Source organism: Plectropomus leopardus, chromosome 3 (assembly GCF_008729295.1).
Source record: "Plectropomus leopardus isolate mb chromosome 3, YSFRI_Pleo_2.0, whole genome shotgun sequence".
Lineage (NCBI taxonomy): Eukaryota > Metazoa > Chordata > Actinopteri > Perciformes > Serranidae > Plectropomus > Plectropomus leopardus.
In genome coordinates, this window is record NC_056465.1 from 9,773,458 (window position 1) to 9,789,827 (window position 16,370).

At 38.2% G+C, this 16,370-nt stretch overlaps 1 protein-coding gene across 3 annotated transcripts; it reads right to left on the minus strand.

The window, feature by feature from the left end:
- Positions 1 to 9,121: 9,121 nt before the first annotated feature.
- On the minus strand, positions 9,122 to 15,899 carry LOC121939425 (E3 ubiquitin-protein ligase RNF14-like). Of its 3 annotated transcripts, none has more exons than XM_042482457.1 (7): positions 15,566 to 15,899; positions 15,137 to 15,267; positions 13,572 to 14,486; positions 13,166 to 13,244; positions 12,650 to 12,850; positions 10,987 to 11,159; positions 9,122 to 10,807 (listed from the first exon to the last, which is right to left on the minus strand). In XM_042482457.1, the coding sequence occupies exons 1-7, from the start codon at positions 15,717 to 15,719 to the stop codon at positions 10,673 to 10,675; spliced, it is 1,788 nt and encodes a 595-aa protein (XP_042338391.1). In that variant the 5' UTR covers positions 15,720 to 15,899; the 3' UTR covers positions 9,122 to 10,672. The 3 variants fall into 3 exon arrangements, with proteins under 3 accessions (XP_042338391.1, XP_042338385.1, XP_042338396.1); XM_042482451.1 differs by having other exon boundaries at positions 15,554 to 15,899; XM_042482462.1 differs by lacking the exon at positions 9,122 to 10,807 and having other exon boundaries at positions 11,103 to 11,179; positions 15,554 to 15,899.
- Between the last annotated feature and the right edge of the window lie 471 nt (positions 15,900 to 16,370).

The following is a 16,370-nucleotide window of genomic DNA, read 5'->3' on the forward strand; positions in this document are numbered from 1 at the left end:
GGCTAAAGAGTAAACTTTGGCTAGCCATTTTGACATATAGCGGAAACCAATCTACAGTATTGATTGGGTTTTTCTATATACTGTGTCACCTCTCCTCTTGTGATAAATCCACCTAAATTTTATGTAAATATTCTCAAATTATGTTATAGATGTAAATAGAGGATAATATACACTGAACAAAACTTTAAACGCAACTCTTGTTTTTGATCCTATTTTTCAGAGGTCTAAGTTAAAGATCTAAGACTATTTTATTAACTTAAAAGATATATTTCTGTCAAATTTTAGGAGTGAGCTCTTCTCCTTTTCCGAGATAATCCATCCACCTGACAGGTGTGACATATCAAGATACTGATTAAACCGCATCATTACTACACAGGTGTGCCTTGGGATGGTCACAAAAAAATGCTGCTCAAAAATGTGCAGTTTGATCAAACAAAATGCCACAGATGTTGCATGTTTTGAGGTATGTGCAATGCTGACTGCAGGAATGTCCACCAGAGCTGTTGCTCTAAAACTGAGCTGTTGCTCTAAAACCACCAGAAGACATCCCAGATGTTGTTTATGCAAATTTGGAAGTACATCCAACCGCCCTCACAACTGCACAAGTCAGTTACAATGATGAACTGCTGTCAGGTCAACAACCAGGAGCAGCAACAGATAACCCGAGTAATGACTCCTAAACCTGAAAATAGCATTTTAGCACCTCTACTTCTCTTGGCTCAAAGTCAATGGGTTTAATGTTTTGTTTTTTTTGTTAGAAGCCTGAAATATGATCTGTGGTCAACACAAGCTGAAGAGACTTTCCCGTTTTGTTCTACAACATAAAATAAGTCAGTAAATACCCCACTCGCAAACTTTTAAGCTTTTATGTGTCTTAAAAAAGGCAGTTGCAGACAAGTGGCTAAATGAGACTACAGAACAACATCAACCTGAGTAGCACTGAACATGGCTTTACAGCCTCGTAGTAGTGGCAACACAGGTGTAATTTGTTTATAGCCTAACATTTAGCTTTTTACTTCTGGCAATTTCACCTTAAAAAATCCTGAAAGCTGTGTTCATTTGTAAAGATACTTTGTGAAGGTCCTGAGCTGGTGTAGTTATACATTGTCTACAGTTGTGAAGGTGGTTGGATGTACTGCCAAGAAAAGACATTGCATGTAGCTTATGGTGGTAAAATAAACAATCAGTTCATGGATAACAGCTCTGGCGGACACGAGTACAGTTAGCCTTCCCATAACACGCTCCCCCGAAATTATTGGTGAGTGTGTTGTGTGATAAAACCGCCCATTTAAGAGTGGCCTTTTATTATGATCACATCTGCTGAGTACTTTAAAAAAAAGTCTGATATCTTTACATGAAACCTCTAAAAAATGGGAGCCAAAACAAAAGTGTTGGGTTTAAATTTTTGTTCAATATACATGAATACTACTAAATCTTTGGTTAATGTTAGCCTAGCATATCTTGTAAATACTCGTACTCTATTAAATAATTATCAGGAATCTTGTACAAAGTGTGCACTGACTGAATGTCTGTCCATCAGCTCTGTATGTTTTTGGGTGGATTTTACCATAGGCCCTCTGTACCACTTGAGGTGATGCCCTTGTTCATTGGTGAAGTAACTCTGGTTCCATCTGTCTAGTTAAAAGCTGCTAGTCTCATTACTGTGACAGTGCTGGAGGAGCACATACATGCCAGGAGAGGCCTGTTTGTGAAGCTCAGTCTTTGTCTTGACAACAGCCAAACTGGCACTGTAACGGGAGGAAAATGTTGGAAACTGAATGCGTGTAGCCAAAAGCATTTAACTCCAAACTTCTAATTAGTTTGCAAATTGCAAATGAACGTGTGTAGAGCTCATGGATGTTACTGGTTGTAAGACATATCATTTAATTCTCCCCAATCAATTGTGATTCCCAGAGGGGACATAACCAGGTTTTACTGCAGTGTGAAGCAGCTGCAGAGGAGTCACATGGATTTGTGCACAGATTTTTTTTTAATGTTGTCTTGGTTTTTTTGTTTATCCCTTATGACCCGGGTCCAGCTGTTTTTTAAGTGTTAAGCCCCTCCCAAAAAGATCACTTATGTAATCGGAATCAAATTAGATTTTCTGTTTCTGTTTATTTGATTATCTGTTCCAGTTCAGTTGTGCCGAGCTGAATGCAGTGCAGTCACAAAGGCCTTTTTCGAGTGAGACAGTCATACTTTAAACAACTAAAAATGTGAACTGTGCCTTTAAGATTGGCTGTGATCGCCACTGAATTCAGAGATGACAATGACAGGGCCAAAAATTTAGCATTTTGATCATATGAAATGACTTTTGTCTTTTAAGTTGTTATTTACAGACTGATGATTCTTTGATCCTATAAATAGGAAAAATGTATTTATTCCTCAGATTTTTTTTTTTTTTTAATGTAGCAGTTAACACTTTAAAATTCCTTTTAAATAATGCAGAAAAATCTGTTGGACCAATTAATTTTTTTTAAGTATTCAGCTTAAAAATGTGTGTTAATAAGTATGGTAATTAAATAGTTAATTACCCTAATTATGAACAAAAGTTTTTAAATTGATAACCCATACAAGTTAATTTGTTCCATCTACGTTTTCAACATTATCTAAAAGAAATTCTATTATGTATTTAAATACCACATTTATGAACACACATTTTAAAGTAATTACTCACAAAAATAAGCAAACAAACATTTTCTTTCACATTATTTAAAAGGAATTTTAAAGTGTCAAAGAGATTTTACGTCTTGATTTTGAGATCTCAGCATCTTTCACCACAGCAGTTTCAGTTTAAATTTGCTCCTGCACAACAGCCGTGTACACACACTCCTACATAATTCAGTCAGTCAAAGGTCTGATCAGGTCATCAGAAGTGTTATAAAGTGAATTGAACGCAGCATCCTGGTTTGGTTAGCTGTGCGGAAAGGCAGCTGCTCACATCTTCCACAGAGCACAAACACACACCTGATCACACATGAGGACACTCAGGAGAAAAGCACTGTGAGGACAAAGTGCTGTGGTGTTTAGGGATTTAAACATGCAAGAGAGGCACAGCCAGAGGGAAAGAGAGAGATAAACAAAATGCCCGGCTGTTTTATTATCCCACTGTGCTGTATGGTGTAATAAAAAAAAGGAACAAAGATGCACTGATGAAAGCAGAGCTGTAACCAAAGCTGTGGGTGAGACACAGCTAGTCGAGGAGTTCTTCTTCACATTAGGCTGAACTGCAGTCTGTTAATAGCACTCCTCCTCCTCCTCCTCCTAGAAATAACACGCTTTGTCTGACAAGAAAGAATGGGTTCCATAACCTTTTATTATGTTGACAGGCTCACACTCCAAAGCAGCTACTGAACACCTCGCGCAAATTATGAAATAATGAACTGCAAAGGAATGGAGGGAACAAGGAGATCGTAGATCAGGCTGCTAACAGGCATCACCTAAACAGCCTTTAAGATCAGACAGTTGCCTGGAAACCATTTTTGCTTATGTTAAGTCCTGTATCTGGACTCAGTAAACCAGTGTTTCCTAAACCTTTTGGCTTGAGACCTTTTAAAGGTGTATTAGCCCTCAAAATGTCTATTTGCATATCAATGACTCACCCTGTGTTACCATCAATTGTTTAAACATTGTTTTTCTCACATGCTTCAACAGGGAAAGAAGAATCCAAAAACATCCTTGATGAATTGAAGTCAAAGGGGGCCACGTTTAACAACAGAAATCAAATAACTATCCATTCATATGCTTAGCACTTCCCAAACACATGCATTTTTGCCAAAATGGTTCAATTTAAAATACTTCCGCATTTATTTAGTCTCGCACACAGATGAGCTGCATGCCTGGACCAGCACGTGCATTTGATTTCTGCTTTGAACTTGAATTATACTGCACCAGGTGTGTGAGATTTTATAAACAGATGTTGACATTATTTTTGACATTATTTTTCTGTTGTAAATACCACCCCCTGTGACCTCAAGTTATCAAGGTTGTTCACCAAGGTTGTTTTTTGATTACTTGTTCACTGTGGAGGCATGTGAAAAACCCCCAAAACATTTTCTTCCATGAATTCAACATAACATGGGATGAGTAATTAATATAAATATTATCACTTTGTTGGTGAAGGGTTCCTTTAAAGTATCTAGCTGAGACCCCCCTGTCACAAGTTAGGGCGTCAGTGAGGACAACCAAAGATTAATTTTTTTTTTTGTCCGATTTTATCTTTGAACAAAACGGGAACCCAAACCCCCAGAGGCCCCAAAAATCACAGGTTTACTCCTTTCAAATAGGATTTTCTACTTTTTTAAATTGAAAAGTTGTCAGGGAGTTTGCACAGCTAAAGTACATCAACTAAACTAGAGATTACATTATCAGCTGATCTTTTGCTGTCCTGTGTTGTAGAGGAACTGTTTCAAAACCTAGTTTTAAGACCTATTAAGACCCCCTTTTTTACTCTCTATTGTGCTCACATGTTGCATATTTTTTTGTTAATCAGATTGCCTAACTTTTCTTTCCTTAGGCATTTTTTGGCTTTAATGGAAAGACAGTATTGTAAAAGCAGACAGAGAACAAGGGAAGGGTGGCAGGTTTGGCACATCTAACTATGTTGTGATTGTGTAGCATTTAGCTATAACCATTTGGAAACCAGGGCATTCGCCAAGTGATATCAATCCAGCACATCAGTGGGTGGTTTCTGAGTGTCTGGGTAAACATTGAAACTACTTCATATAGTCTGCTGATTGCATTGTGCTTGATTGAACTTTGAGGAGACTGGGTATATATATACAATTTGGGGCCCCTTAACAAATAAGTTTAGCCATGTGTCTGAAGCCTGAGGTAAGGCGTTTGGTATTTCAGAATAAAACACTATTTAAAAAAACAAAACAAAAAAAACAACATTATTTTGTGGCAGAGACTACACTCTGCCTTAATCTATTTATGAGCCCAAGTTGGGAACCCCTGCTTTATGTCATAAAGACATTTTCTTCTACTTATTTGTGACAATATTACAGATCTCACAGCAAAGGTTTTAGATTGGTTTCATTTTTGAAAACATATAAAAGATCACTGACCCTTTGCTGGAAAACCAAAGGAGGCCGCAACATAAGTATGAATAATGATTAACATTTCATCCAAATTCTTTTTGTTCATTTGAGAGTTTTAAAAGGAAAAGACGTCAATCTTTTGGCATTTTGTCTTGATTCAAGAACATGTTGAAACCAGGAGGCTCTAATTGAAAAGAAATGAAATCAGCTGAAATAACATAGTAAACACTATTTGTAGTTAATGGACTAAAACATGCCAAACCATTGGTAAACCACTCTTTCTAAATGGAACTATTTTTGGATGGATATTGTTGCACAAATGTTTAAGCCAACAACCTAAAAACCCAATCAAAAAAACACTGTGGTAAATAAAGACATATAACTGTTAACATTAACTGTTAACAGGTTCATTATTTTGGCAATAGGCATTTTTATTTGCTCTCTGTTCACTGAAATTGATTACATTGCATTTGTACTTCTAGGAAGACTGTTTAGTTGTTTTTTTTGTAATATGCTGAAATAGTTCAAATACCCGGGGTGCTGATTTTGTTTGTTTTGTTCTAACTGTGACTGTAACAGCTGGTAACTATAATATACTGAGAATTATTGGTTTCACTGTTTCTAACCAACCTGAATACTGATGTGTTTCAGCACCATAACTAACTAACGTCAAACGTCAGTGCTTCATTGTAAATGACAGAGAAGTGTTACATATTGCACCATATAAACTGTATTTGGGTTACTTTGTGCATGAGTTAAGACTTAATAAGTGTTGAGATGTTTCTACTACTGAGAGAATATATGATAGTGAGGATGCTGTTCAAGAATGTTTTATTTCTGAGGTTTGGCTGGTTGGAAATGTCTGTATGCTGTGCTGAATCTACAAAAGGGCATTGGAAAGAATCATGATTTTGCACTGAATATAAAGAGACACTTGTAAAGAGAAGTATGCTACCACATGTTGTTTAGTTCAAGTGGAGACTTTGCTACCATTGTCATTATTTGCTTCTCGATTATTTGTATCCCAATGTTTACAAGGTGAGACGCTGAAGCTGTTATGGATGTGTACCATATCTGTAATTCTGTGTGTTTATCCATGTGTTGCACTGTTGGACTGAACAGAGCAGGGCAGATGGGCTTCACTGTGAGGTTAAGTCAAAGAAACAAACAAAAAACCCTCAAAAGATGTTTATCCAATTACTTATTAGACATAACTGGATGCTACAACCTCTTTTTCCAAAAATTCAGTCCAAAACACTGCAGTCAGGCCAAGTCAAGTTTGTTATAAGTTGGGCATTCACTGCAGACTCAGAAGCGTCTTCTTAGTTTCACTTTCACCTGATGATGGCGGTAGGAAGACAGTAAGCTCACCACTCAGCTCTTCCATTTACTGCTAGGGGCGGACGCAGACCCTCAAATGAACAGAACCATGTGTGCATCTGAGGTATGTCTGAGCCTTAAAGCTGTCGGAATAGCTAATAAAGTGAACCTGGATTTGAGAATTTCTATCACGGACTACAAATTGTTATTTTTTTTACATTTCTGTTTAGATTAAACCACCATGCCAGGAATTAGTTAATTATTAAGACTTAAAGATGCCAGTGGTTAGACTTTTTTAACCTTGGAGAGAGCCAAGCTAGCTGTTTCCCTCTGCTTCCAGTCTTTTTGCCAAGCTATGCTAATAACCTCCTGGCGCCAGCTCCACACTGAGCACACAGACATGAGAATGGTATCAGTCTCCTCATCTAACTCTCACCAACAAAGAGAACAGGCGCATTTCCCAAAATGTCACAATGTTCCTTTAAATCTGTGTTTTTCCTGCATGTACCAATTGTTCCTGTCCACTTCAGCTTTACTTTCGTCTAATATTACTCAGTAACAACATATAGAACAGGTTATGCTTGCCTCACATGAAAGCCCATGTCTCCTGGTCTACAGACTGTGTCGGTCTTGTACACTGACAGAATTCAGGACCCCTCACCTCCATCTATTGTCGGTGGGGGGGGAGGGGGCTCCCAGCATCGCCCCCTGCAGGACAAAATACACTCCTGTACTCTCTGTGAAAACCTCAGCACACTCTCAGTGCCTCTGAACAACGTTGCCAATATACCCGGACTGACTGACTGACTGACTGACTGAGTAGATGGATGCCTGGACGACTGATATACTAATTTCTGAGGCTGTGTGTGTGTGTGTGTGTTTTCTGACGGATGAATAAACGTGCAGATGATATTAATAACTAAGCTGAGTTGATGATTATTACAGTGAATGTGTGTCTCATGTGTTCTCCTCCACGGCTCGTCTCATACCGCTCCGGGGGAGATAACTGACTCTGTTAGCTGACGCTGTTATTGGCTCACAGGGAGGAGACGTTCTGCATAGCCTAGTTTCCACTGCACTGATAGCCAGGCTTTACTCATTATTCTTGATATTACTTCCTCTGCCAAGAAAGCTGTTCTCGTGCCCCTGGTAGTTTATTTGTTTGCCCGTCAGCGGGATATCTCACAAACGTAATGAACAGATTGCCTGAAATGTGGTGTGCTGGCCTCAGGTTGGAGTTTCTACTATTATTATTTGCAACTATGAAATCAGTGCTTGAATTGGGCCAGTGCTCACCAGTTGTCCTCATTAGATGTCCATCCAACTTCCTCATTACTCAGTATAGTACAAAGAAATGAATGTAAAAGGGGACAAAAATGCTTCTGCTAGAGGTACAAAATGTTTCCGAATAAAAGTTTCTTGTCCAGAATCTTTGGTCCATAAACGCTCTCATAGCAGGGGTACATTTCAGAATTATTTGTGCACATGAATTACTATTAATACTTCATATTATATGGGATTTTTGCACTTTGATATTAATAACTCTCCTGCATAATTCATGTCCTCGAATGCTGCAGGTGCACTGCCGCTAGTTTAGAATACAATGCATGTTTTATTCAGCTTTAAGGACTCAGTGAAACTAGTAAACAGACTCAATTATAACTTTATATACCAAATGCTTATCAATGCAACAATAGCTCAAAATTTTGCTTTTGTCACTGGGCTCCAGATAGACTCAGTTAAGTTCTGTTTTTCGGGTGTTGTTTTTTTTTTTGCTTTTAACCCCCTTTTGTGGTGTTCACTAGCACTTTCGATTTTCTAAGGGTGTTGTAATTGATGTGGTTTGTTCCTTAAATACTTTTTTTCATTCCTTTTCTTTTCATTTGTACTTTATATATCCAATGTAGCATCAGAGAGGTTTAACAACCACAAACACATGGCCAGTCCCACAGGGCCTGCTAAGAATACTGTAGGTCAGTAAGGCAAACAGTTGTTTAGACATGTATCAGGAAGTGACGATCCCTGTGTGGAAACTGGATTTTCTTTCTGGAAGTTTTTCACACACAAACATAAACACACACACACACACACACACACACACAGAGAGAGAGAGAGAGAGAGATAAAGATAAAGAGACAGCAACAGAGAGGTCCAGTCTTTTTTGGCTAAATATGAAAGACAACTGCAGATTTCCGATTATTTCAGAGACAGCCTGGGGACATGCAACAGTGGTCTTTGTTCCACTGTTTTGACAGAACAGTTGAGGATGGGAGGGAAGCGTTTACAAAACAGGAAGTCAATCAGTGAGCAGATGCAAATCGCCCCAATAATTACCTGCAAGTTCCCTTTGAAAGCATTAAAATAAGTACATACTGCACATGTTGAGGATAAGACATCCCCAACTGCTTTTTGAAACTAATATCTATTACTGCAATATTTAACTTTTGCTTCTGTTCTAAAAAGCTACCATGACACTACTTACATGGATGACATTTGCTGATAAAAAAAGGGAAAAAGAAACGTAAAAGAAAAAGTAAGAAAATTTTAACTAATAAAGCCACTCTGGTTGCAGTCCAACTTGGAGTTTGGATGGATAGACAGATAGACTTTTCTCTTATAGCTTAATAACATTATAGGAGTAAAGTTATTGCACAGTAAAACTCATGTATTCCTTAAATGCTCTAAGATAAAGTACTCTTTGAAAGTACAATTATTAGGACATTACAGGAAGTTAAAGGTTTAAAAAGTGACTTGCTAGGTATAGGAGCAATTAGTTGCTTAATCAGTAAGTGATTACTAGAGAAGTTAATTGCAACAATTTTGATACTCAGTTCATCATATTTATCTAGTCTGATATGATAGTTCACAGAATATGTTTGGGTTTTGGACTGCTGGTCATCACCGCAGGGATTATGATGTCCTTTTCATTTTTTAAACTAGTTGCTCGTTGCATAAACAAAATAATAAATGTATCAATAAATAAACTAATTGTTACATTAAAAAAGATTAAAAAAAACAGTAAAAGCTCTCGTAATAACTGAGGGGGAAGTATGCCTTGGTATAAAGAATCTGACTTTGTCCATTAAAAGGCACATTGGGTTATTCCTCTCATAATCATTCATCTCTGCATCCAGAGCTACAAATATTCATGTTGAATAAATAACAGTTTTCACTAATGCATTGTTTGATTATTAAACACTGAATGCTTATGCATGTTTTTTTATAAGAAGTGCATTTCCTGGTATCACCAAAATCTCTTTTTAAGCAGTTTGTATTGTTATTAAGCGTCCTCTAGTGGTCACGGCAGAGTATGACATATGGCGTGATTTTGTGAATGGCTGGAAAGCTACAGAAGAAATGAGTGATATTAAGACAAATATTTAGTTTTGTATTACTTCACCTTAAGGAAAAGAAAATTTAGCCTTTACTGTTCACTGTGTGCAGATGTCAGTATGTTTTTTTTGCTTTGTTTTGTTTTTTAAAGATTTTTTGGGGGCTTTTTGCCTTTATCTGATAGGACAGGTGAACTGTGAACGCAGGAGAAAGAGGGGAAGACATGCAGGAAAGATAGCAAGGACATAACTTTTGTACATGGGGCGCCCACTCTATTAGGTGAGCTCCTCAGTTACATTTTTATGGTTTTGAGGTACTTGAACTTCACATGAGTATTTCCATATTATGTTTTTTTTAAATACTTCTACCCTGCTACCTTTTGGAAGCCAAGATTACTACATTTATTTGCCAACACCAGATATCAGTTACTTTGCAGATTCAGATTATTATAAAAAATATAAATCAAGTAATAAGTTATGATTTAGAATTATACTGTAGATTAAGTTACCCTTGCTGTATATGATGTAATTCAAATTAACTTCACCTCAAAATGAATATTAAGTTGAAGAAAAAACGGCTTCACCTTTAGCAGCTGCCACATAAGTGATGCTTAGACATTACACATTATAATAAAATTATATACATTTTATCCTGAAATAGGCCATTTTACATAATTGTATACTTATACATTGTGGTATTGCTACTTTTACTGAAGTACTTCTCCCAGCATTGACAGATTCAAACTGTGTTAATAATACAATGTTTTGGCAACATGTTCCACATTATTGTAGTTTTTTTTAAACATGTTTGCATTTTTTCCCCAAATGTCAGCATTTATGTGCATTATCAAGTGTCTCTCTTTTAAGTGCACTTAAACAGATTTAAAAACATTGTACCCAGAGCATTATGCATATTCCACTCTCTTGATGGCACGTGGCCAGTGGCTTGTAGTAAAGGCATCTGAAGCACTAGGCTGGTTAATATTCGTAGTGAGAGCAGCCATTGCTTGTGAAATGATCGCCTATACGACCTGTTCCCAGTCTGGCGAGGCAGGCCCAGCAGAACCGCTGTCCACACTGAGTGCAAGTCATCATGTTACATCCTTTGTTCTTCTGTAACACACAACACAACAACATATGTGTTAGCCACGGTGGTCTAAAACAGTCACAACTTCACACTGTAAAAAAATGTGTCTGTAATCACATATTTGTTTGTGCTAATGATTTCATATATTTGTGTGCTAATCACAGACTGTATAATATATTGTGCCAATAAGTGAAAAACTAAATACCTCTATTCTGCAGAAGCAGTGAGGACAGTTCTTGCTATTGGTGATGATCCAGTTTTCACTCAGGCTGTCTTCCAGTGTGCCCTGCATTGTACTGCGGCCGTATCTGCTCTCCAGGAGGCGCCTCCTCTGCTTACTGCCACTGGCATAGTCGTCCCACAGAGCCTTCAGCCCCTCTGACACACACAGATCACTGCTTTAGATACAAAGCCAGACACAAGTGCCCCCACAAAAAAATTAACCTTCAACTATAACTAAAGGTTAACCAAAAAAATTTGTTCTCTTCTGTATTGAGACCATCTCTCCAGCTCCATATATACAGAGTAAGTAAAGGAGTCAGTGAAAGTTACAATGCAACCATACATCATATAGTACAGTGGTTCCCAGTGGTCCAGCCATTGGGTCCACATTTGTCCTTAGCCCTTAGTTCAAGGTCTACACCTAAGATAAAAGACCACATATTTGAATTCTCGAAATGTCAACAACATGTGGGCTTAGAATACAATTAAATGAAACACATTGCAAGAATAAAGTTTGATTGCCTAAAACTTTACAAATAAATAGCACTGCAACCAAAAAAGTGCATATTATTGCCTCAAGAGCAGCAACGCTACAAAGGCACAGCATGTCTAAAGGCCAAACTGGCTGGCATAAATTAATAAGGCCCTCAACAAAGTCTGCAGGTCTGTACTTTAAAATAAAGTGTTTTTTTCCAAACTTGACATGTCAATAAGTCACCTGCAGTCCACTCATAATGGATGCACTTATGGACCACAATCCACCAGTTGGAAATCACTGATCTAGTAGATACAAAATATCCATCAGCCATTCCTCTGCTTCAAAGTTTCCTCTCTGATTACTGCTAGCAAAAATATTACCAAGCCCAGAGTAAAATAGTAGAGTGTTGTTCTGTTATTTGTTAATTCAATAGTTCACCCAGGTTTGAAGAGTTCCTAATCATAAAACATAGTTTTCCTGCAACAGCATGCTTTAAAAGTTTATCTACTCAGAAAAAATTTGGAGGGAAAGCAGTTTTAGGCATTGAAAATCTAAATTTAAAATACAATTTCAGTTTTTGATACTCTCACATATGAACTGATTTACAATTTAAATTTAAGGCTAAAGTCAATAGTAACACACAACAATTTCAGACATAGAAGCAGTGCTAATCCTATCTCGTCATTTTAAAATATACACACACAACACAGTTCTTCTGTGTCGGGCTACAGTTGGCAACAACTGTTTATATTACTCCTATATCAGGCCATTTCTTTCTCCATTAATTATTAATTTGTTTTTCTCAAATAAGGTGTAAGAAAACTGTGAAAAATGCCCAACACTTTTTTTGATCTGTAGGACCAACAGTCCAAAACCCAAATATATTAAATACATAATCACAAAAGATGAGGAAAAAGCAGTTTTTACTTAGGAAATGACTAAAAGGATGATCAAAATAGTTGCTGGTGATCGACTAATCAATTATTTGACGAATCATTTCAGCTCTACTTAAGAGTAGCTTTAATCCTCCAAAACTGCTGATACATTTCTGCAAAAATGGATTGTGACATTGATAGGGGACTTAAAATCAAGTCTGCCTCCAAAAAAAAAAAAAAAAAAATCCTGATTGTAAATTTACAGAAACAAACAGACACACATGCTTGTGTACCTTTTGTCTGTGGCAGGTCTGCATTGCCTTGCTGTGCTTCCAGTAGTTTTGTGTTCTTCTTTCCCTGACAGTCTGTACCATGGTAGGTCTTCCTGCAGGTGACACAGAAGGCAAAGCTGCACACAAAGCACAATGCTGCATTGCTGGACTTATCCCGAATTACGGCCGAACCGCAGGAACGCCGAGGACAGTACACCACATCTACAAGGAAGAAGGAAAAGTAGAGATGTGCACAGAGACTCCTCTTATTTTCATCAACAAAAGGTAGCTAAAAATGTTCTTTCTGTATTTAATTAGTTTTATTTGCTTGAGAATAGCAGCTGAGCATCACATGCTTAGAATTAAACAATTCAAAAAACACATTTTAATACACTGCTAAGTAGTTACCAATGAAAAGCATTCTGTTATAGTGTTTGACTTCCCCAGAGGAAGTACTATATCCTTAACTCTGGTCACTCCAATGTATAAAGGCTTAGGATATATTCTCAGTTTAACAAGGATATAAGGGGAACCCACCAGCCATGCTGTCCAGAGTCGACTGCAGCAAAAGACGATCATAGCGGCTGAACAGCTCCTCACCAACCAGACGCCTCACCTTTCCAACAGGCCACAAAGAGACAAAGTGTGTCAGGGAGTTAATCTCAATAAATGCAAGTTATTCCTTTTAGCTAATAAACACTAGTGTGTTTTGATGAGATGTATCAATATAATGGCCGACATATATTGCAGATATTTTGGTACTAGTGAATCTCTTTACACATAGCAAGTCAGATATGCCAAAGTAATGTTAAAAAAAAGTATCTCCATTACATAGTTTGTCTCTTTACTTCTTTCAGCACAGCTCTACATTCTCAAGCCTAAAAACACACAAAAAAGTGCTTCAGAAAGAAGCTGTTAGCAGAGACAACAGACAGGATTGTACCTGTGCAGGTGTAGGGGTGGCAGTGCAGTCTGCCTCAGGACAGGTGACACCCCTGACATTCCCCTCTGTTATCTGGAGCTTGCAGAATTCTGCGAGACAGGTCTGGCAGAAGATGTGGCGGCACTCAGGCAACTGCACACAGTCTGAACCGAGACAGCCCGTAAAACACACGCCACAGTCAAACACCGTGGCGGCAAACGCTTTCTGTTTCTGGGCCTCATTATAGATCAAGATCTGGGACAGGAGAGTTTGTGACGGAGTTAGGGAGAGACCAGAGAGAGTGTGGTCTTCATTCTGAGGGGATTCTCTGGGATGGGTTGGCAGAGAAGCAGCTCCTAGTTCACTTTGATCCAGAGGGTCTGAGGAGCTGGAGGGAAGTAATAACGGAGCTGAATCATTTCCTTCATTTGAGAAATCTTTCCGGCCACTTTGATCTGACTGAGAAAATAGAAGACTCTTCGATTTGCTTGCTGCTGAAGACAGATCAATCTGGTAGTCAGCTTTAGTCTCTGACTTTTGGAGGGTCTCTTCAGCCTCCCCCAGATGATCTGAGGCTTGTGCAGTACGGTTAGAATCATTAGAGGTGTTTTGGGTCAATGCTACGGCTTCCTGAGAGTCTGAGGTTCTTGATGGATCTAGGTCATCCTCAAGAGTCGCTATCAGATGTTCAACTTCTAAAGCTGGTGCAGAGAGGTCTGGTTTACATGGATCCGAGACATTGCAACTATCTGTGTGTCCTGGCTTTGAGTGTTGATCACACTTTGTGCTGTATTCATCAGAGGGGAGCTCCAGCAGAGAACTGATGTCCAGGAACCCGAGTGCATCTTCTTTAAGAAACTGTACCCAGGAGAAGAGCACCACAGTGCCTCCGCTGGCCTCGTAGAGATCAGTGAGCTGAGCACTCAGTGCAGAGAGCTGAGAAAAGTGAGTGAAAACAGACTGATGTAACCTTTACTGATACTGTGCAATCTGCACTCATCTCTGCATTTGTGACCTGGTTGTAAATGTGACCAATAATATTTGACTTGACCCACATGGCCTCTACCAGGGTTCCTACAGCTCAAGGTGACTTTTTTGGGGGGGGGGGGGGGTAACCAACATTGATAACTTATTTGGTTTACTTCAACATAAAACACTATTTTTTTGGTTGAGTTATATGATCTACTACAAATGCTGAAAAAAGTTTAAACTTTCTAAAGAACACCTGGAAGACAAAGGGCATATTATGTGTTTATTGGTTTGTCTTGAAAAAAAGTTAGTTCATTTTTCCATTAATCAGATGTGGTAAATGTTTCTAAGGACTGCTGATTCCTCAATCTCTATCTGCCTTACTTCAAATTAGAAAAAAATATTTAAAATATAGATATTATCAATGATTTTGAGATTACACAATGCAATGTCAGGAAAGAAATGATACATAAAATCCTTTATATCTCAACATTTTTAAGACTTTTGAAAGACTGATTTAAGACATTTTAACACCAATTAAGGCCTTGCCAGATTAATGAAGTTAAGGCCTTTTAAGACTTTTTAAGGATCCGCGGGAACCCTGCTCTACTGATTACCTGTGCGTGTGTCAGCCAGCTGCACGTGACGGTGAACGACGGAGGGGAGGTGGATGGGTAGTCCTCCGGGAGTTCAAAGGTCAGAAGCAAAGGAGGAAGGGAGGCTATCTCGTACTGCCTTAGCGTTTCACCTTAGGAAAAAAACAAGACGAACAACGACAAAACAAACATGACCAAAGTACATTACACATAGTTAACACCTGAGGAAACATCCCTGGTTTCCTGTTATTGTTTTACTCAATATTGTAACATATATTATTATAAAATAATATATAGCAATAAATGTTACATAAAATTGCCCTAAAAGTCTAATTTTGTTCACAAGACAATGTGTCTCACTAACATTCCCATTCAAAGTAAACTGCTGATTTAATCCACACGCTTCTGTTCATGTCATCAACATAATAGCTCTCTAACCGGCTCGTTTACCCTCTTTCAGAGTCACTGTAAAGCCCGCAGGCAGCTCGAAACACACTCGGATTTCTCCGGCAAACTTCGACTCATCCCGCACGAACTCCTCCGAATCAAAGATACTGTGGAGCGCGAGCAGTTCGTCTTCCTGCTCCTCTCTGTCCGCGTTCATAGCTCCAACAGCGTCCCGACAAACTCAGCGTGAGTGCAGGAAGTAGACGTCTGGAGTTGCAGTTGTTTCGGCGGCCTAGTTTCTGTCAACAGTTATCAATATTCTTCACTGTAAATGTAAAAATGCTGGGTGAATCCTCGCTGTTTACTGCGTGTGTGCCTACTTGCTGCCAGTCCACAGTTGCCCGTCCCTCTGTCTGACTCATCGGTGAATGATGCAAAGCGCAGGACTCAGCAGTAACCTCACCCTGCTGCCGTTGACTGTACAAGACAGGTCAATATTAGCTATGGTAATCATGTTAAACACACCAACACAAGAATGAAGCAATGAAAAAAGAAATGCGTACTATTTTTTTTTTATTTTCTAAAAATAAAAATGTTTTTTTTAAACAGACCCGTTTTTTAAAATGGACTCTAACAAAACGGTTCAGATGTCCCATTGTAGTATTTGTGTAATATGAAGGTAAAAAAAATTAATAAAAAGAAAATTAAAATCCATGTAGCTTACTGTTGTTATTATTATTGTGATATGCTAATAAGCCAACATATATCATTTCATTTATCAGTGATAGTATTCCATGTACTTTTTCTAAAAAACTTACTTTTTCTAGTAGTTTGAAAACATGTTTATTTTTCCATCAAATATATAATG